This window comes from Pan paniscus, chromosome 12 (assembly GCF_029289425.2).
Source record: "Pan paniscus chromosome 12, NHGRI_mPanPan1-v2.0_pri, whole genome shotgun sequence".
Taxonomy (NCBI): domain Eukaryota; kingdom Metazoa; phylum Chordata; class Mammalia; order Primates; family Hominidae; genus Pan; species Pan paniscus.
Window position 1 is genome coordinate 93170334 of NC_073261.2, and position 22690 is coordinate 93193023.

The 22690-nt window shown below is 38.2% G+C and overlaps 1 protein-coding gene across 20 annotated transcripts in view; it reads right to left on the bottom strand.

The window, feature by feature from the left end:
* The window catches only part of LTBP1 (latent transforming growth factor beta binding protein 1), a 452205-nt gene that overhangs the window by 68938 nt on the left and 360577 nt on the right, over positions 1 to 22690 (bottom strand). For all 20 annotated transcript variants that reach the window (XM_034952914.4, XM_034952918.4, XM_063594991.1 and 17 more), the window contains 2 exons: positions 21261 to 21383; positions 15534 to 15659 (listed from right to left, as the gene is read on the bottom strand). In XM_034952914.4, the coding sequence (XP_034808805.2) occupies positions 15534 to 15659; positions 21261 to 21383 (249 nt within the window). The remainder of the gene's footprint in view (positions 1 to 15533; positions 15660 to 21260; positions 21384 to 22690) is intronic.

The following is a 22690-nucleotide window of genomic DNA, read 5'->3' on the forward strand; positions in this document are numbered from 1 at the left end:
GATAGGGAAAACCTGAGTCCAGAAGAGCAAAGCAAAAAAAAAAAAAAAATAGATATTGTCTGGGTCCCTGTATTATAGACCTGTATTATCAGCCCTAGATTACTGAAGCTTAGACTGCTATAAGGAAAACAAATTTTTATCTTGTTTTAAAATCCAGTCAATGTAATTCACCACATTAACAGAATAAAGAAGAAAATAATGTAATTATTTCAACAGATGCAGAAAAACCATCTGTTAAAATTCAAAACCAAGCATGATAAAGAACATTAGCAAACTAGATATATAAGGGAACTTCTTTATCTGATAAAGAATATCTATTAAGAAAAAAAAAAAACCTATAGCAAGCATCATATTAAATGTCTTCGCTGCTGATATCAGGAAAGAGACAAGCAAGCTGTCACCACTTCTAGTCAACATTGCAGTAGAGGTCCTAGACAGTACAGTAAGACATGAAAAGGAAATAAAAGTATGCTTACCAGAAGAGAAGGAATAAAACTAGCATTACTTATACAACACAATTGTATATGTAGGAGGTGCAAAGAAATCTGCATATAAACTGCTAGAATTAACAAGCAGATTTAGCAAGGTCATGGATACAAGTTCAATGTACAAAAATCAAATTTAGCTCTATATACTGGTAACAAACAATTATAAGGGTAAAAAAATTTTAATACCATTCACAACCACATGCAAATCTTGAAGACCTAGGAATAAGTCTTAAATAAGCTGTGCAAGACTTTATACAAAAATCTCCAACAAAACACTAAGACAAATGAAAGAAACCCTAATAAAGGGGTGTGTTGTATTCACAGATTAGATGACTAAATACTGTAAAATGCCAAACCTCCTCAAATTGATCTATTGATTCAACTCAATTCCAATCAAAATCCCAGCAGAGTTTTGTAAAAATTGATCACCTGATTATAAAATTTATATAGAAATGCAAAGGGCCAAGAATAGCTGTGACAATCTCAAGAACAGAATTGAAGAAGTTAGAACTGACAGCACAAAACATTAAAATTTATTATAAAGCTACTGTAACTAGGACAATGTACAAATGGTACAAAGACAGATAAACCTATTAAATAATATGAATAATGCAGAAATATATTCATATACATCTGACTCTATGGTTAATAAAAAATTCATATTAGTGGGAAAAAGGCACTCTTTTCAATAAACAGTGATGACCTAATTTGATGTCCATTTAGGAAATGAAGAAATCTTGACCCCTATTTCTCACCATATGCAAAAAAACTTCAGGGGCCTTACAAATCCAAATTTAAAATGTGAAACAATAAAGCTATCAGAAGACAACATAACAGTACCTTAATGACTTTAGGGTTTGCAAAGATTCTGGACATAAAAAATACTGATCTGAAATAAAAATTAAAACACTGGACTTCATTAAAATTAACAACTTGAGTTCACCTGAAGTTGCCATTAAAATAGTTGTTTTGAGCACTTCAGTTAGAAGAAGTTTCCTATGCAGAATTAGATAACAGAAACAATATCCAAAGGGCCAATAAAGGTATAAGTTGTTAAAGATATATCTTCACAAGGGAAACACAAATTGAGACCATAATGAGATACCTTTACTCAGTATGGCTAAACCTTAAGAGGAATGACAATACCAATTATTGATGATAATGTGGATCTGAGACTCTTAACCCTTTGCTGGTAGCAGTGTAAACTGGTACTCTGAAAAACTGGCTATATATATGCGAGTGAAACATACATACATTCTATGACCCAGAAATTACACTTCTTAGTGATATCCAACAGAAATTAGTGATTATGCCCACAAAAAGTCATGTTCAAGAATATTCACAGGAAGTTTATTCACAACAGCCTCACATAGGAAGCAAGCCAAATGACCATCAACAGTAGAATGGATACATAATGTATACAATGAAATACTATATAGCAATGAAAATAAATGGACTACTACACATGACAAGACAGACGAAGCTTACAAATGCAATGTTGAATAAAAGAAGCCAAACACAAAGGAATACATATTATGATTACATGTAGCTAATGTTCAAAAGCAGGTGATGTGGTTTGGCTGTGTCCCCACCCAAAATCTTACCTTGAATTGTAATCCCCATAATCCCCATGTGTCAAGGGTAGAACTAGGTGGAGGCAAGTGGATCATGGGAGCGGTTTCCCCAGTGCTGTTCTCATGATAGTGAGTAAGTCTCCCCAGATGAGATCTGATGATTTTTTAAGTGTCTGGCATTTTCCCTGCTTGTGCTCACTCCATCCTGCCGCCCTGTGAAGAAGGTACCTGCTCCTCCTTTGCCTTCCACCATGACTGTAAGTTTCCTGAGGACTCCCCAGCAATGAACTGTGAATTAATTAAACCTCTTTCCTTTATAAATTACTCAGTCTTGGGTATTTCTTCCTAGCAGTGTTCTAGCAGAGAACAGACTAATACACCAGGCAGAACGAATCTACAGTAATGAAGTCAGGATAGTGGTAAGTGCTATGTATGAGTATTGGATATGAGGGTGGGGAATAATCACGAGGAAGTCTGAGGGAGGTTCAGGGGGCTGGTTACCAGGTATGCTCACTATAAATGCTTGTCAAGTGGTGGCCTTATGATTTAGGCACTTTTCTACATGCATTTTATTTTTATTTTATTTATTTATTTATTTATTTATTTATTTATTTATTTATTGAGACAGAGTCTCACTCTTGTTGCCCAAGCTAGCGTGCAGTGGCACGATCTCGGCTCACTGCAACCTTCACCTTCCGGTTTCAAGTAATTCTCCTGCCTCAGCCTCCCAAGTAGCTGAGATTACAGGCGTGTGCCACCATGCCTGGCTAATTTTTGTATTTTTAGTAGAGACAGGTTTTACCATGTTGGTTAGGGTGGTCTCAAACTGCTGACCTCGGATCCACACACCTCAGCCTCCCAAAGTGCTGGGATTATAGGCGTGAGTCACTGCACCTGGCCCTGTACATGCATTTTAAACACCAACTTGAATGTTTACTGAAAAAAAAAAAAAGAGATAATCCACACTGCTGCATTTCCTGGTTAGAGACTCTCTTACCATTTCAAAAGCTAACTTTGCTTTTCTATTTCCCATGGGTTACAGGTATTGTGGCATATATATTAGACTGAAATATTAAGGCACTCTGAGTAGTCATCTTGACCACCACTTCCTATCTGCTTATTGGAAGACATTCTAACACCCTATAACTTATTTTTCTCCAACTGCAAAATGAAGTCAAGCTACTTTTTTAAAAATAGGAATATAAGCAAAAACAAGAAACATATGTAATTTAATATATCTTTCCTTAAAAACTCAACTCCATTTGTACATGACCCACTCTATGTCATGGGAGTTATTTGAATCCTCTGTCTTCAGTATTCTACTGTTCTTTAGTCTTCTAGAAGGTGATGGAGAATTATTATGGCATTAAAAAAATCATTTCCTTAGAAGTATAACAGCATTATTATATATTCAGAACAGAATGCAATCCTAATAATAATTCTAAGACATCAGGCTTTGGAATTATGAATGTTTTAAAAAATAATAGAAGACAGAAGTAAGACCTATTTCGTGTTCAAAAGATAGGTCATAGTTTACTGTAAAGCATTCATAAGGAGACACTGGGTCTGGATCAGTCCAGGTCTCCAGGGCCCTCACTGGACTCACCCCCTTCCCAGAGTCTATCTGAACCACTGAGAGTGGGCTCCAAGGCCTGGTTCCTTTCCCCACTCCACATGTCCTTTCAAACGTTTAAAAATAAACAGCAAATGTTTTTTTACAGAGGGGTAAAATATAAAATGCATTTTTAAACATCTTGATTTTTTTGAACACCCAAGAGTCCTAAGAATTATTGAAGTATTTAAATTATATCAGCCAGGTGCAATGGCTCATGTCTGTAATCCTAGCACTTTGGGAGACTGACGTGGTTAGGAGTTTGAGACCAGCCTGGCCAACATGGTGAAACCCTTCCCTACTAAGAAAATACAAAAGTTAGCCAGGTGTGGTGGCACGTGCCTGTAACCCCAGCTACTGGGGAGGCTGAGGCAGGAGAATCGTTCGAACCCAGGAGGCAGAGGTGGCAATGACCTGAGATCGCACCACTGCACTCCGGCCTGAGTAACAGAGCGAGACTCCGCCTCCAAAAAATAAATAAATAAATAAATAAATTATATCCCTCATTCTCATTTTCAGTAGGCCTTGAAGACAAAAAAGCAGGGTAAATGTATAGAAGATTCTCTCTTTATCATCCCAAATAAGGTCAAGAATGAATATCCTCATGACTGAAGTCAGTTTAGATTAAGTGTTTTTTTTTAATCCTATAAAAGTATGCCAGCATTTACATTTCGAACTGTATCAACAAGCTCATTCAGTGAATGACCATGAAAATGGGGAAAGTGGTTTGTTTCAAACAGTTTTCCTCATTGAGGGAGCTCACAAAGCTCAGGTTTTGTATCTGGAAAGGACATTTATGTCATTAACAACTTTGCAAACACGCAGTTTGTGCTGGGCATGTATCTTCCCCACTCCATGAATGGAGAAACGGGGTGGAGTTGAGCGGTGCTGCGTGAGAAAGCCATTGTGTGTGCCAGGTGTTTGTTCAATTATAATAAAACCTTGATATTACACATGAAAATTCAAAACTGAGTATCTGGGACATTTTAAAGCAATATTCTGAATTAGATTGAAAAGTAGTATATATTTAACGAAACACAAAACACTTTTTTTTTAACAAAAGCAAAAACTATAAACACTATAAGTCATCTGTGATTCTTTATAGAAAAAGAGAACCAAAGTATATTTCTAAATTTAAAGACATTTTCTTCCTATTTCTTTCTACCATGGGCTGACAGTGTTATAAAACAGAAAAAGTGTATGAGGAAGGTTGGAATTTGTTATAGAAAAGAAATACTTCTAAAATTTTTAAAGGAAAAAAAGAAGAAAGCCCCCCAAATCCACCTTTCTACACCTGTAGGTAAAGAATTACAGTTTACTATGATGTAAGGAACAATCTGAAAAAAGTGGAGTGTTTTAGCTCCATTATAAATAAATTCCACGATACTCAGAAACAGTTCTTAAGATATTAAGGGAAAATCTTAACTTCATTTGTAAATTTCTTCCAATTACTCACAAAAGATAAATGTGAAATATACACTTTGTTTTACAGTGTTCTAAGTTTTTAAAAGGCTCTATTACTTTGTCTTTACATAATTATATAAAACCACTGGATAGTCTCAGAATTAATGTAATAGTTTTACATATTTATATCTGGGATTAAGAAAAATAAATGTCTTCTAAATTTAGATCCATGCTGTACGCTTTCTCTTTTCATATAGCTTTTCTTACACTAAAAGGTGCTGCCAGTGAGGACTGGGAGAAAGCCCTACAGACAGGCCAAACATATCAAACCCCAGATTCATCTTTTTGACACTTAGGCCTCAGAGGCAACATAAAATCAGCCAAAAATTTCTCACTTTTTTCTATATTTTCTAATTTTTCTCTTTCTATATTCAAATAGGAGGCCAAGAAAGATCAGTTATAAAACCACAGAAAATAGACAGTGTACCTCTAGAAATAAGAGCTCCAATGCTCAAATGCAAACAAGCATCAGTGCTGGCTGTCAGCTTACTAGCCCTTGATACAGGGAATGACTTAAAGCTGGAACTACTTCGTGGGTGAATGGAAAAGAGTCATATGAAACTCTCAGGGAAAACAAAGGGTGAAGAATTAAAGCAAATTATATATAAATGAATTACTACACTATATTCTATATGATTTAAAATAAATACGGGGTTTAAAAATAGAGGCCAGGTGCGGTGGCTCATGCCTGTAATCTCAGCACTTTGGGAGGCCGAGGTGGGTGGATTACAAGGTCAGAAGATAGAGACCATCCCGGCTAACAGAGTGAAACCCTGTCTCTACTAAAAACAAACAAACAAAATTAGTCAGGTGTGGTGGCACATGCCTATAGTCCCAGCTACTCAGGAGGGTGAGGCAGGAGAATCACTTGAACCCAGGAGGCGGAGGTTGCAGTGAGCTGAGATCACGCTACTGCACTCCAGCCTGGGTGACAGAAGGAGACTCCGTCTCAAAAAAAAAAAAAAAAAAAAAAAAAGATAGAATACAGTAATTCATCAATATCAGGACATGAACTTGGAAATACCATACAATTTCATTCACAAATACGTATTTAATCTGCATGTTATATATGTTGTAAGCATTGACAATATAAAAATAAAATAGTTGTTAAATGTTTCCCTCCTTTTAGATGCTCACATAATAAGGAAACCAATGACAATACAATCATTCTTTTTCATTGGTGGAGGATGTGTTTCAAAATCCCCCGTGGGTGCCTGGAACCACAAATAGTACTGAACCATATATATACTATGTTTTTTTCCGTATACATACATACATACATACATACATACCTATGATAAAGTTTAATTTATAAATTAGGCACAGTAAGAACTAATAGTAATAATAAAACAGGGCAATTATAACAATATACTGTAACAAAAGTTATGTGATTGTAGTCTCTCTCAACATACTATAATATTTGTAGGCTGTGGTTGACCATGGTAACTAAAACCACATGAAGTAAAACTGCAGATAAGGAAGGACTGCTGTAACTAAGGTACCAGTATAAGAAACGCTAAAATAGTAACAATAGCTCACATTCATTGAGTATGTTCTATGGGCTACTCCATTCTCGGCGGATACTTGCCAACACACATCAACTCCATGTAGGTGCTATTATTATCCTTACTATACAGAGAGGGAACTGAAGCACTCACCAAGTTCACACAGCTTAGAAGTGCTGGAACAAGAGTTCAAGCCCATGTAGCCAAACTCACCAGCATAACTTCTTAGCCACTACTACACCCAGTAGTTATGCAGGGTGTGCATTAGAGAATTAAGTCTTCAAAAAATAGGGAAGGCTTCACAGAAGTGTACATCACATTCAGTTTGGAGTAATCTTATTAAGAATGTTTCCTAGTAGTCCAGGATGAGCTACAGACTGTCCCTTCCTCCCTTGATTCATTTGCTAAATACATATTGTGCCCCAACTAATTACAGATGGTCTCCAAATTAGGATAGTTCCACTTATGATTTTTTGTTTGTTTGTTTGTTTGTTTTGAGACGGAGTCTTGCTCTGTCACCCAGGCTGAAATGCAATGGTGTGATCTCAGCTCACTCGCCTCCCGGGCTCATGCGATTCTCCTTCCTCAGCCTCGCAAGTAGCTGGACTATAGGTGTGTGCCACCACATCTGGGTAATTTTTTGCATTTTTAGTAGAGATGGGGTTTCACCATGTTGGCCATGCTGGTCTCGAACTCCTGACCTCAGGCGATCTGCCTGCTTCGGCCTCCCAAAGTGCTGGGATTACAGGTGTGAGCTACCGCACCTGGTCAATTTTTTTACTTTATGAAGGTACAGGAGCAATATGCATTCAGTAGAAACTGTACTTCGAGTTCCCATACAACCATTCTGTTCACTTTCAGTACAATAAATTACATGAGATATTCAACACTTTATTATAAAATCGGGTTTTTTTGTACTAGATGGTTTTGCCTAACTATAGGCTAGTGTAAGTGTTCTGAGCACGTTTAGAACATGCTAGAAGCAGGCTAGGCTAAGCTATAATGTTCGGTAGGTTAGGTGTATTTGATGCATTTTTGACTTTCCATTTATGAGGACATAACCCTATCATAAATTGAGTAGCATCTGTATTCCCAATGGCATACAGAGCTGTAAAAAATACAGAAAACAATCCCGATCTCACTGGCCTTAAAGTCTAGCAATGGAGTGTGACAAAGAACAATAAACAAGGTAAAGAAGTAGAATAAGGTGGTAAAGAAATAAAAAAAGCAAAAGAAAAAAAGAACAGGAAGTGAATTAATTCATTCATTACACGGTGAGTGAATCTGAGAAAGAACGGTCAGAAACCGGTTCACTAAGGAAACAGCATTTAAATACGGACCTACAGGAGGCAAGAGGTAACAATCTTGTACTATACTTCTCATTCGTATAATAAATGCCCTCATTCTAAGCTGTTTGTTGCAGCCAAAATTAAACCAATTAATACTTAACCTACTTACAGATTTATTGTGAAGATTAAATGAGAAGACAGGTGCAATGCACTTAGCATAGTGCCTGGCTTGTAATAAGAACTCAGTGAATGCTATTATACATTATTTTTGCTACTGTTTTAATAAAATCATGCAATCAGATATATAATGTATCTCCAGTCCACTCATAGTGGGAGACCAAGATAGTTGCTTAATATTCTATCAGATGTCTAAAAAGTAACTGTTTCTGGAATATGTGTATGAAGCATTACAGTTTAGGTCTCAAGTACAAAAACACTGCTTACAATAACCTTCCATGATCTAAAAAGGACTCGGGTTGTTGACATCAAAGGAGTCAGATGTAGGACGCCCAGCACCCAGAGCATGAGTGGATGTCAGTATACGGTATGCAAGGTCAGCTAGCCTAGTCACAGACTTCACTTTCTGGCAGTCTTCTGCCTATTTTTTGGCTGCAAGGAAACTGTTTACTTCTCCTTCTATGAACAGATGATTTCCATAGCTCTGGGGTTTGAAAAGGTCAGCAGTGATAAAAAAAAAAAAAAAAAAAAAGGCTTAGGAAGATATCTCGAATTTTTTGCTACTATTATGAATTTCTTTATACAAATGTTGATATACGGAAGACAATCAAGCAATGCATGGAAAATCTGCATTTCAAGTCCAAAAGCAACTCATTCCAGAAAAATTTCCTCAGCTTTCTCCCTAATGATTTAAACATTCATTTTCACTCACTTCTGCAGAAGTACATTCGCAGGAAGAGTGAGTGTGAACAGTAGCTTTTATAGCTGGAAGCCACTTTCTTTCTTTACCTAGAATGTTGTATGATCCTTTTTCTTTTTACACATGGAAGAGAGTGGATTCTGTTGTTAAAATTCTCTCTACTAAGAAATACTAAAATCATCATCTCTTAGTACAGTTTTCAGTTTCAGACCTGAAAACTCCTAAAAACCTGAAAATCTTGGGCTAAGCACACCACATGTAATACATTACTGCATCAGAGTTCTTCAGCGTCCCACTTGGCTGAGTCATTTTCAAAAACATTTTCTATTTGGTGACAGATATAAAGTTCTATATCCATGCCACAAAACCACCAACTGCCTTGGGGCACTGTCCACGGCTTTACGCTTTTATTCTCCCCCGTTCATAGAAAATGTACCTAGAAGTGTGAAAACAAACCCCACGTCTGCTCCCAATTTGTTACTTTTTTGATTTGGCAATGTTGTCTTTCTTGTGTTTTCTGGTTCCCGATGAATACAAAATTAGCCTGAGAGTTTGAATCCATCTTCTCTCGGTTGTGATATCACTACTCTCAGTACACGTCAACGCATTGGCAATTTTTACCGGTTTCCATTTCAGATGAATGTGTAAGCAAGGAGTGATTTATAGTAAATACCCAAGAAGGTTATGGGGTTAGAGTCTCTATAGATATTTAGCAATAGGACTTGATTCCTGAATACTTTGGGTATACTGTGGGAGTCAGAGTTCAGGCTAGATGTGACAAGAAGCCCTCTTCCAATCTTGCAGTGCTCAATTTTTCAATCAAATAGTAGAATCGTTTTTGAAAACTAGGAGGAGAAGCTGCTGATCCCATACTCAGTCCAGGGTATTATTTTGAAAAGTGAGAAATAATATCACCATCATCATCCAAGAGAAGAAAATACAGGAGTGGAATATAGAATTATTAATAATATGAAAGGTTTTCATTTTTCCTTTCCAATTAAAAAAAAAAGGTAATGCCAAAAATATGTCTGAGTTTTCAAAAAGACTTTAAGAGCAGTTTTAGGTTCCCAATAAGATTACACAGAGAGTTTTCATTTATTTCCTGTCTCCCTCACACCAGCCCCCAGCATCTACCACTGCCAGTCTCCTGCACCAGACTGGTACATACAGTTGTTATGACTGATGAACTCTTACATCATTATCATCCAAAGTCCATAGTTTACATCAAGTGTTTACAACTCTTGGCGTTGTACTTCATCTGATTTTCTATTCTTGTCTGGACAATAGAATTCATGTTGACAGCTGCAAGAAAGTCCTCGGCTGCCATCTCATGCTCCCTTACCTATTTATTGATGGGCTTTTATCACTTCGCCAGTAGAAGACCAGTTTGAACATGACAGGCACTTCATATGGCTTCATTTCTTCACTCAGAAAATTTCAGTATTTCTTTCCCTTACAGAAGCAGAATAGCCGATTCTGACCACCCCAGTTAGCATCAAAGCAGCTTTCCACTTCTTTCTCTACCCTTCAGGTCCCCCATATTGTGCTCTACCTTTTCTTTTTTTTTTTTTTTTTCACAGAGTTTATCACACTTTTTTTTCTTTTTGAGGCAGTCTTGCTCTGTCACCAGGGTGGAGTGCAGTGGCGTGACCTTGGCTCACTGCAACCTCCAATTCCCATGTTCAAGCAATTCACGTGCATCAGCTTCCTGAGTAGCTGGAATTACAGGCGTGCACCGCCACAACCAGCTAATTTTTGTATTTTTAGTAGAGACAGGGTTTCACCATGTTGGCCAAGCTGGCCTTGAACTCCTGACCTCAAGTGATCCACCCGCCTCAGCCTCCCAAAGTGCTTGGGATCACAGGTGTGAGCTACCATGCCCAGCCTTTATCACACTTTCTAACATCTTAGTTATCTATTAGTTATTGCCTCTAAGTAAGTGGGGATCTTTTGTTGTTCTTCACTGACAAGGCCCCAGTACCTAGAACAGTGGATGGCACACAGGTAGACACTTAATAAATATCTGTCAAACGAAGGAATGAATGAGGATGCTTTCTAAAAGACAATACTTCAGGGAGTGATTTTGGCCATGGTTTGGAGGCCTAATTAGCCATGACTAACCAAGCCTGGCCAACACCGGAGGGAAAGGTGCCAGGTCCTATAAGCTGCTGGTGCTCCCTCTGTGTGGCTGGGCTCCTTGGGGTCCCTGCTAGATGAACATGGCCGCTGTATCATGTGAACAGGATAGAGTTCACAGGGAGCCTAGAGGTGGGGGGTGTGCCGGACTCCACGGCAGTCACACAAGCCCTTGCTCAGCCTGGGCACACGACTGGGAGAGCGCAGTTGTTCCTGGCCAAGTGCAGCAAGGAAGGAGGCATGGAAAAGAGGTGACACAAAGTCAGAGATCAGGAGGTTTTTCCCCATGGGCCATGGGGACAGACATGGTGACCCCTAGGAATCTGATTACCATAAGTTTCCCTAATTTTCTCCCACACACATTCTACTGATGATGAAGAGACCGAATCTCAAATCAGCTTACGAATGCAATGATAAGGATTTTTTTTTCTTTTGAGATGTAGTTTCACTCTTGTTGCCCAGGCTGGAGTGCAATGGCGCAATCTCGGCTCACTACAACCTCTGCCTCCTGGGTACAAGTGATTCTCCTGCCACAGCCTCATGAGTAGCTGGGATGACAGGTGACTGCCACCATGCCCAGCTAATTTTTGTATTTTTAGTAGAGACGGGGTTTCACCATGTTGGCCAGGCTGGTCTCAAACTCCTGACCTCAGGTGATCCACCTGCCTTGGCCTCCCAAAGTGCTGGGATTACAGGCGTGAACCACTGTGCCTGGTCAGATTTTTTGTTTTAAGAGACAGGGTCTGGCTCTGTCACGCAGGCTGGAGTACAGTGGCGCAACCATAGCTCACTGCAGCCTTGAACTCCTGGGCTCAAGCGATCCTTCCGTCTCAGTCCCCTGAGTAGCTGGGACTATAGACATGAGCTACCATGTCCAGCTAATTAAAAAAATTTTTTCTTTGTAGAGACAGAGTCTTGCTATGTTGCCCAGGCTTGATGATGAGTATTTTTCATGTGAATTAAAATTCCACAATAAAAAAGGGCAGAAATAAAAAGGCAAAAGAACTATGATTTTTTGCTAAACAAATGGATATGATCAAATGGACCATAAAACAATGAGCTGAGTGAAAGAAAAAGTTTCCTTTGTTTTAATACACAAGATAAAAGCTCTGGCTATAGCGTGAAAGGAAGGTGGCAGGAGGAGATGAACTATAACTGAGAGAGGAAAGGGAAGTGTAGCAGAAGTCAATCAGAAGAGTCCTGTTCCCCTGCAATTTCCTGACATCTAAGTCTGGGATTTGAAAAAAATATCCTGTGTATTATATTATATATGACACGTTACACTCTGCACTTATTTATATCCAGAAAGGGCAACTATGCTATGTTATAAACACTTAATGTATCCTACACATACCATTGGCTTCTTTATCCCCAATTCCCCTAGTGGAATGTTGGCTTCATGTAGGCAAGAATTGTATGTTTTACCCTTGGAACAAGGCCTGGAACCAGATAGGAACTCAGTAAATACCGGTTACGTGAGTGAATAAACGACAAATAGCTGCCCACCCACCACCTACTTCCCACTTTACTTGAACTGTGAATTACACCATTCTTTACCTTACATGGGAGAACCACGGTGTTTCTCCTTCCTCTCCCAGCTATCTATCCCAGAGTACCATATACAGGTTGAGCATCCCTTACCCAAAATGCTTAGGGCTAGAAGTATTTCAGATTTGGGATTTTTTTGGGGGGGGGGTGGTAATTTTGGAATGTGTACATTATTCTTACCTGTTGAGCATCCCTAATCCAAAAATCTAAAATCTGCAATGCTCAATGAGCATTTCCTTTGAGCATCATATCTGCACTCATAAAGTTTTAGAACGTGGAGTGCTTTAGATTTTGGATTTACAGATGAGGAATACTCAATCTATACATGTAAGAGAAAGGAAGGAGCCAGTGGTGCCATTTTTATTGCTATAGTAGCTGCCATGCTACACTTAAGACAATTCATGTTGACAGAGTTTGCCTCTTCATTGTGGTTCATTAACTATGACCAGATGCTGACACTTCTCCAAGTCATGGGAAATCAGGGAAGGGCCCTCCTTCCTTCAGCTATGTGGGAGTTATTTAGCCCTGCTTAGAGCCGGGCAGGTCAGCCCTGGTGTCAACGAGGCTTCAGCTCCTCAAACAGAAGCTCAGAAGAAAATCAGTAAATGGGCATGAGATAAGAATGCCAGCCACTTCTCAGTGTTAATTCAAGTACTATGTACAACTGCGCCATTGCTAAATTTCAATCACACATCAGCCTCACTGCTGAATACTGATCACATGAGCTGGCTTTGTCCTGCAGCACAGCCAGAGGTAGAAATCAGGACATAGCACTACTGCCATAAGTTTCAGACTGAGTCTAACAAAGGGAAATTTGGACCAATTTAGAATATTGGATTAAGCCCATAAAAAATAAAATTCATGCTGAACTTATTCCAGAAAGAGAATAACATGCAAAATAATTATGGAGAGTTCTAGTTATACTACCATGTATAATACCAACATAATATTCTAACTTGTATTTCATTACTTATAAAATTGTCCAGGTTCTGGAGTCAAGGCAGTACGGACCAAGTGTCACAAAGAGTATACTCAATGAGTACAGTAATTTATAAAGCATTACAAGTTTTCTAAAACCACATTTTAAAATTCAAGTCTTTGCCAAGTAAATGACCAACAAAATTAGAGCTGCAACTAAATTACAGTGATTATGCAACTCTCAAGTTGCAGAAATCTGTGTTAAAAAAGTATAGAATTAAATCATTAGTAAGTGCAAAAGACAAAATAAATGTGAATATATTTAAGTTTAGTATATCCTTTTGGAACAACAGCTTTGACTAGTGAGCACTTGAGGTCACTTATTTTTTTTTCTGAATGTAATTTTGCATGGCACAACCATCAGTAGTTATACCACAGACCATTTCTTAGGAAGCAAGCCTTTACCATCCATGATTTAGAGCTAAGCAAAGAAGCAAACCTGCATCCTTCTAGAGTTTAGGAATTCTGCAAATCTGTTTCCTCAGTGACTCGGATGGGCTTGCACCCTATCCCTCAAGCTGAGGAATATTGTAATCTCTGCAGAAGAATGTATGCGTTCATGGAGTGTCTTTTCTAAAAGCTCTGGTCTCAAAGCTCCAAATATAAAATTTACATAAAACTTGAATCACTGAAGCATGGATTTCTTCTAAATCTCTCATCACCCACATTATTATGATGCTTTCTTCCATTTCCCAACTTCCTATCCCTTCCAAACCCCTCAATCTGTTTGCTCAATCCACCCTGAACTCTCTCTCTCCCAGTTCTAGTCAAATCTGGCATCCATGTTTCGTCTGCTCAGCAGGAGAGTAATTTCAACAATCTTCTGCTCTTTATAAGATCAGTTTATTCCTCCCAATATAAAAATTAGTTTCAGATGAACCTGGTTGCTGGCACTCGGCTTGGTTCCATTCTGGTACTAGCAAGGAGAGCAGATACTTCCTGTTGCACTATTTTTTAGAGCAAAGAATCTGGGCACTATGTTAGACCCAGAACAAAACTTTTGCAATTTACTTCTTTAAAATATAGCTGAGTTTCAATAATCTAGATTCTCAAAAGAGATCAACTGAAATTATGATTATGGGAATCTTTTCAGTTTACTTTTAAAATGGTTCAGGTAAATTATTCCTCCATTTAGCAAGCTATAATAGGTCATCAAGAACACAAATCTTATGAAAATAACCAGTGCTGTATTCTTGCAAACATACAGAGGTTGTAAGTAGGAAGCCAAGAGCATTATCTTAACATCTTACAACTTAATTAGCTTTTAGGAGATAATAAATATTGGTAGGTAAGTAAATATACTGCCTTGGAAATAAGGATATTAGGGGAAGAATTCTAGAAGATCTGTTCACAGTGATACAGAAAAATCAAGCAAGACATTCTTTTTTTCTTTTTTAGACGGACTCTTACTCTTGTCGCCCAGGCTGGAGTGCAATGGTGCAATCTCGGCTCACGGCAGCCTCTGCCTCCTGGGTTACAGCGATTCTCCTGCCTCAGCCTCCCAAGTAGCTGGGATCACAGACACCCACCACCACACCTGGCGAATTTTTGTATATTCAGTAGAGATGAGGTTTCACCATGTTGGCCAGGCTGGTCTTCAACTCCTGGTCTCAAGTGATCCACCTGCCTGAGCCTCCAAAAGTGCTGGTGTGAGCCACCGCACCCAGCCGCAAGACATTTTTTACACACAGAATGATCAAGACGATCTACATGAAGCACAATCAAAAGAAGCAGAGTCCCAGGGGAAAGGGAAGTTGCCACAGTTTTCCTTTAGGTCTCCTACATGTCTCCTATCAGTCCCTGCACATTTCCACTCATTAATTCAGTACCAGTCGTGGAGCCATCTGTGAGTGTTTTTATCATCATAACCTTAGGTTATCCTCTTCGTAAATCCCAGCAACCCCTGAGCTGTGCTTTCAGGTATGGTTTACTTTGATGCATACATGCTTTGAGGCTCTGAATTATGCAGTACCTCTTAGTGTCTTCAAGTCTTTGTATAAGTGAAAGCAATCTCCTCTCTCTTTTATCACACAACAATATGATTTCGTATGGTTTATCTTACCTTCACACGTACGGCCATCTGCAGAGATTGAGAAACCCTGTTGGCAGACACAATGGAAAGAACCCTCTGTGTTTAGGCACTCCCCTTGTGGACCACAGAGCCCTGGATGTTCACATTCATTAATATCTGTAATTTAAAATAGAGTCTTAAAAACTTGAAAAAAATCGGTTTCATTCCCATATACTATGAAACAGATGGTAAAGAAATCTATTATGACATGGCTGGACATTTATTTAGTGGAACAACTATACCATTTGTCCATAAATCAACCACAGGACAAGCTGAGTTATGAGAGAGAAACTATTTAGGTTGAGTTAGGAAATAGCCAATGTACAATCATTTTTGACCTGCAAAAAAAGCAATTTCATAGGTTCAACCCAAAGCTACCCTTATTTTAGACATATGGGGCTTGAGGAATACTCCACAACTCTGAGAGATGCTCTTCATTGGTGAGAATGCTGTGTCCTTCTTTGCCCTCTCCCATTGCCATGCACACAGCTGTTATAGTCTGTAGTACCTTGTTACATTCCTGCCTATCCATCCCTAGGATGTGGGCTTCTTAAGGGCAAGGCTAGACATGTCTTATTTATAGTATTTGGCTCATAAATGGCACTTCACAAATGTCTGCTGAATATATAAATGAAATAGACTCCAATCTATAACTCATTGGAAATGGGTAATAGAAATAAAATACAAGTAAAAGAAGGCATGTTTAGTTATTTTAGAGACAGGGTCTCACTCTTTTGCCCAGGCTGCAGTGCAGTGCATGATCATGGCTCACTGCAGTCTCAAACTCCAGGGCACAAGTAATCCTCTCTCCTCAGCCTCTCGAGTGGCTGGCACTAAGGTACTGGCCCCATGCCTGGCAAATTTTTTAAATTTTTGGCAGAGATGGGGTCTCACTATGATGCCCAGGCTGGTCTGGAACTCCTGGCCTCAAGTGATCCTCCTGTCTTCGCCTTCCAAAGTGCTGCAATTACAGAGGTGAGCCACCATGCTTGGCCGAGAAGGCCTTTTAGACCATGAAAATTCGTATTTGCATGGTTTCCGATGATGAAATCAGCGAATGAGGGCTCAGTGCAGTGCCTACCACACAATGAAGCGTCAAAAAGCAGTAACTACTATTAAGAAGACTCATGAACAGATCATGCCATACACTTGTGTTGTCGACTTTATGCTCAGCTTGTCCTCAGTGTAATTGTGCTCCCCGTGGCCAGGGTCAAGGGCTACTTCCAAACACTGATAACACATAGACTGTTTACTATAAGTAAAAGGCTCTTTCAAACCAGTTCTAATTATATTGGCTAACAGTGCCCAAGATGACAACATAAAGCGCCTAGAGAAAGTTTCACCTGTTCACAATGGTTCTGATACACGCAACTGCCTAACTGTTGGTTTACTCATCTGTGTCCCTCATTACACTGATGGCTCCTTGATAAACGATCTCAGCTGAAAAGCTCTGAGTTCCTGACTCCTATTGGGTACACTGCAGGGTCTTATGAATGTTTGTCCACCACAAAATTTCTCAGTTATTTTCCTTCTCCGCTAACTGAATGGTGACTGGTGAAGGTTCTTTTAGTTAATTGGGGGTCATAAAAATGATCCCACGTCCTTAGCAGCAGCATTCAGGAGGCATACCTCCACTAAGGTCGTTTTCCTATCTTCCCCAAGTCTCGTAGGCCCTCCCTTTATCTCTTACAAAAGAGGTCTTCAGTACAGGAACCCACATGAATACTGCAAAGCTTAATAAGAACAGGGAAAAGGTACAGAATGTATGTTCTTCCTATTGGCTGCTACAACACGCTTAGCCACTGACCCAGTGGTCCTCAATAAAGTCATCCCTTTCCCTACAGCCAGAATCTCCTGAAGCTCTTCTTTTTGACTTGTTGATCTTCCCGTGCAACAGAAATTCTGGCAATTATTGGTTTAAACGTCTTCCTTTATTAATCTTGAACTCTTTAGCCTTCCATCTGCAACATAATTCAGATTATTTGGCCTGCCCATCGCTGAATAAAAATAAGAAACCCAACAGGAATTACTCATACTTTCTTAACAATTCTCCTATTCTTGTTACTGTCACTAGTTTTTAGATATTTCAAGGAAGGTCAATGAATCATTTTCTACTTATGTATTTCTCAATATGATTTTACTCTGTGAAATTCTTTACTTCTTTGATAAAATCTCTGACATTGTCTATGTTTGTTCTCTACCTATTGGTAATATCTTAGATTGGCCATCCTTTTTGAAGTTTGACCTCCTTTTGGTCCTCAGATCCACTCTTTATTTCCAACCTGCTGCCCAAGAATTACCTCTATCTGAGGAAGAAGGTGGCATGAAGTTCCACTGGCTTGGGGATCAAGCTCAGGACCTATATCCCATCTTATTAAGCCCTAATAGCTACCTGAGACCCCTCTTCTTATTTCATCCTATGCCTCAGTGTGGCCCTTTAAAAACTACCTGCTTTGCAACTTTGCATAGGGAATAATGTGCACAAAGTTTTTGCATCAAAAAAGTCACTGATTAACACAAATAATTGTCTAAAAAGTTTGATGACGGGAACTGAAGATGAATTCCTAGACTTTTTTTTTTCCAGGAAACTGCTAAGAAAGAACAACATGAATATTTGGAACTAGGGAAACATATGCATTCAATTTGGATTGTACTTATTGAGGCATTTCTAAACTATGCTGCTAGTAACTTCGAGCCGAAAGCCAGACTATATTTAAGTTGGGTTTCTTTCATGGGTCCGCGATTCCACAGAAATTCATAATTTGGCATGCGTAAATCAAAACATGAAACTGAACTGCATTCTGAATCTCAAATGTATCCTGCTACATTTCTAAAGAGACTATTAACATGGAATTTCCATACTGTCTGTATATCATCATTAGTTTTGTATGGGAAAGAAAATCTTAAACATGCTTCCAACTGAAAATGCCTTACTGAATATAGAAGTATTTTCAGAACATTAGGTAAGGTTTAAAGTTTATGCCTATCACACACTGTTATTCAAACATGTCCATGGTAATTAGCATTGCCATCAATTACATTTTCAGAATTTAAACAAACTCTGAAATCTACACCTCTCCACAGAATGCTGACATGATCAAGGGATTAGAGAAAAGTAGGCTACTAACTTCAGGCAGAGTGAAAGATCACAAAACTGCCTCTGGTGAAAGAGCGAAAAGGGATAATTCAAAACGAGGTGAGTATATACATGCCATCATATACAGCTTCTAACAGGAGGTGGTGGGTGATAAAACAGATTCACAGACACTATTCTTTAAACAGTACTAAGACCTACTTCAGAAATGCTTCTCATTTATTTGGATTTACATTTTTCAGACATATTAACTTATTCTGGAAAATAGGAATAAATGTGACAGAGAATGAAGTCAATTTAATAATGATTGATAGTCAATAAAATTCTGTATGTTTGGAGTAGTCACATATTTGAGAGGTGATATCAAACCACAGACACAAATTTAATATATTGAGAGAATGAAGTAGTGCAATTAATGAATCAGATAACTAAATTAGTTCCGTGTGACTGAACTCTAGAAGTTAAATTTATGCAATATGAAATCTTGGTCCATTTTTATTAAGATTTGGTTTTGCCTGTATTTGGCCAAAACAAATTGTGACGAGAAGAATTAGAAAAGAAAATATACTTTTAAGCCAAAAAGCCTATAATAAAAACAAGATTCAGGGTTTAGTTTCCTTTTTTTTTTTTTTTCCATCTCTTGGTATTTTTATATAAATCAAGATTCATTTTGTTAAAAGGTAATAGTCCCAAAGTGGAAATATTCTCACATATATTTATAATTCAAATATTCCTTCTCTTTTGCATTAAATCCAAGCACATTTAATTTCTGCATTGGAAAAAACTGAATTTCACCTTATTGCATGAGGATGGCAAATAAATACATGATCTCAAATGAGGTACATGGTATATTTAAATCTTGGGATTTTTAAAATATCCGTCTTGGGTACACATCAAGTGCAGGAAGGTGTATATTTAAATCTTGGGATCAGTAAAGGAATTAATTTTTAAAAACCTTGTGGCAAAGGTCCGTGTTTTTCATATCTCTGACACATAGCTCGGTGTGACTGGTAATATAGATATATAATTCCAGTGCCACTATCTTAGAGAGTAGATACCATCTTCTCCTACAAGAAGACTGTTATTTGGGACATGTGAGATGAGATATAATTTATGGCAATCCAGAATTTTAAAAAAATCATACATATTCAGTAATAGTGGGTAAAAAGTAACTCCGACAATTTTTTTTATTTATTTGTGCTTTGGGATACACTACACAGTTCCATAATGGTAGATAAAAAATAAGAAAAAAATAACATTTATTGGGTATCAGAAATAAACAGATATAAAGGTAAAATAAGTGTGAATTTTCCATGGAAAATATAAACATGGGTTTACTAACACTAGTAAATAGAGGAAAGCTTGTGGGGCAAGTCAGGTATAGCTAAAAATGTTGGGATACAGAATCTAGAGAATTTAATTTTTTTAGCTATGGTGTTGAAATGACTCAATGGGCTACCTTGTGAGAGAAATCACTTAATTTCACTTTCTTCTTTCTTTTGGCTATAAATGTAACAATAATTGGTATGGCAATGTAGGGAAGAGTAGTGGGAAAAGACCCTGGGTTCAAATCTCAACTTTACCACTCATTAGAGAGCAGCATACTCCCTAACTTCTCGGAGCCTCAGTTACTCATGCACAAAATGAATACAAGAAAAGCTACCTCTGAAGGTGCTGTAAGAATTCGAAGAGACACCAAGATACCTACAGTACTCAGCACATTGAAGAAGCTCAGTTACAGCTGCTGTGATTGTTATTATTAGTACCTGTGTTGTGTTGCTGTGTTTTCATTAGTACCCTTCATGCACTGTACAGTTTGGAAGATTAAACATGACAGCACATTGAAAAAATATAAGATCCTCTTCTTCATGATTTTGACCAAATTATTAGTGAGGCTTTTTAGGAAGAGAAAAAGCAATGGTGAGCCAGGTGCAGTGGCTCATGCCTGTAATCCCAGCATTTTGGAGGCCAAAGCGGGGGGATCACGAGGTCAGGTGTTCAACACCAGCCTGGCCAAGGTGGTGAAACCCCGTCTCCAGTAAAAATACAAAAATTTGCCGGGTGTGGTGGCAGGCGCCTGTAATCCCAGCTACTCAGGAAGCTGAGGCAGGAGAATCGCTTGAACCTGGGAGGTGGAGGTTGCAGTGAGCCGAGATCATACCACTGCACTCCAACCTGGGTGACAAGAGCGATACTCTGTCTCAAAAAAAAAAAAAAAAAAAAGCAATGGCGGGCACTGGATAAAAATAGAGTCAGAAAAGGACAGATAATTACCACCTATGAGACAAAATAAAATATGCCCATAAAAGATGCTATAAAGATAATTTAGAACCCAGTACCAAGGTTACAGCATGGAATAAACAGTAAAGTACAGGTGACCTCAGCATGGAAGCACGCAGTGAGGACACGGCTCTTATTCGTGTGAGTTTCAGTTGACACTATGCTGGAAAAAGCAACACCTTCCTGCACTTGATGTGGACCCAAGACAGCTGTTTTAATATCAAAAATTGACATAGATTATTTACATATAAATCACATGGCAAAACCACAGACTATCATCTGGAAACATGGCAGAATTGAAGAATTACGTAAATAATGACTGGGGAAAAAAGAGCAAGAAATACCTTGACATGTTTTATTGTCATCTAGCTGAAATCCATCCGGACAAGTACAATCATAGGACCCTGCAGTATTAATGCAGTCTCCTCTCTGGCAAACACTCTTGTCCTCCAAGCATTCATTGATATCTAAAAACCAATTTAAAAATTTTTAAAGACTAAATAAATCACATATCGGAAAATTAGACATTTCTCTTACATGTAAAGGTACACTATTTTACATCATTTATAATACATAATTTTAAATACATGACAACTTTTTAATTTTTTTTTTTTGAGACGGAGTCTTGCCATCACCCATGCTGGAGTGCAGTGGCGCTATCTTGGCTCACTGCAACCTCTGCCTCCCAGGTTCAAGTGATTCTCATGCCTCAGCCTCCCGAGTAGTTGGGATTATAGGCGCCCACCACCACGCCCAACTAATTTTTGTATTTTTAGTAGAGATGGGGTTTCACCATGTTGGCCAGTCTGGTCTTCAACTCTGGACCTCAAGTGATCCGCCCACCTCAGCCTCCCAAAGTGTTCAGATTACAGACATGAGCCACCACACCTGGCCAAGAAATGGAACTTTTAAACATCAAATGAAATTAAACGGAAGAGGAAAAGTCAAAATTCTGTAGCAAATAATAATTTACTTGATTATATTGTTGGTGATGATAAAGACTTAAAATATTTCAAAAATACTTATTAAGTGTATCTTGAGCAACACTTGATCTATTTATACAAGCTTCTGTAGTATGCATTATAGAAAAAAATTTAAAAGTTTTCAGCATGGTCTTTGTCCCCAAGAGAAATGTTTGTTCAAAGAAACAAACTATATTGTATTATTAACAATAAAATAAACAAATGATATTGTATTATTAAACATAAAATATTACATTGTTTTATAAGTCCAAACCCATGTAACATAAGAATTGTCACAAAATATAATTATCTGACAAAGTAGTAGCATCAACTTTAGGGGTCATATGCATTTAGACAAAGAATATCATAATGTTTAAAATAAAACTTTTGTGTAACAGAAGCATATCTGTAAATCTACTTATAGTAAATTTCACAGTAGGGTAGAATATGGGGGAGTCGGAAGAAGAGGGACTTTTGAACAGAAGGAGAACAGCAAGATCAAAAACCTAGTTTAAGTCACTTATTCAGCAGCTGTAACAAACAGGTTTGAGGTAGCCTGGATTTTAAAAAATGTTTTAAAATGTTTAAAAAAATTCATAGCAAACGCGCAACTAAAAGTGGTATACATAACCAATAATGAGTTTTGACTGTGAGAATGAAAGACAATTAATGGCCCCCCTTCACCGCATGAATGCGAGCAGATCTTTCTCAAGGGCTGCTGATTACCACGTTTACCCCTAGTCAAAGCTCATTATTCCTAATGTACTCCATGAGCCCTCTTCTGTTGTGAATGTGAGGATTTAAGTTATTAG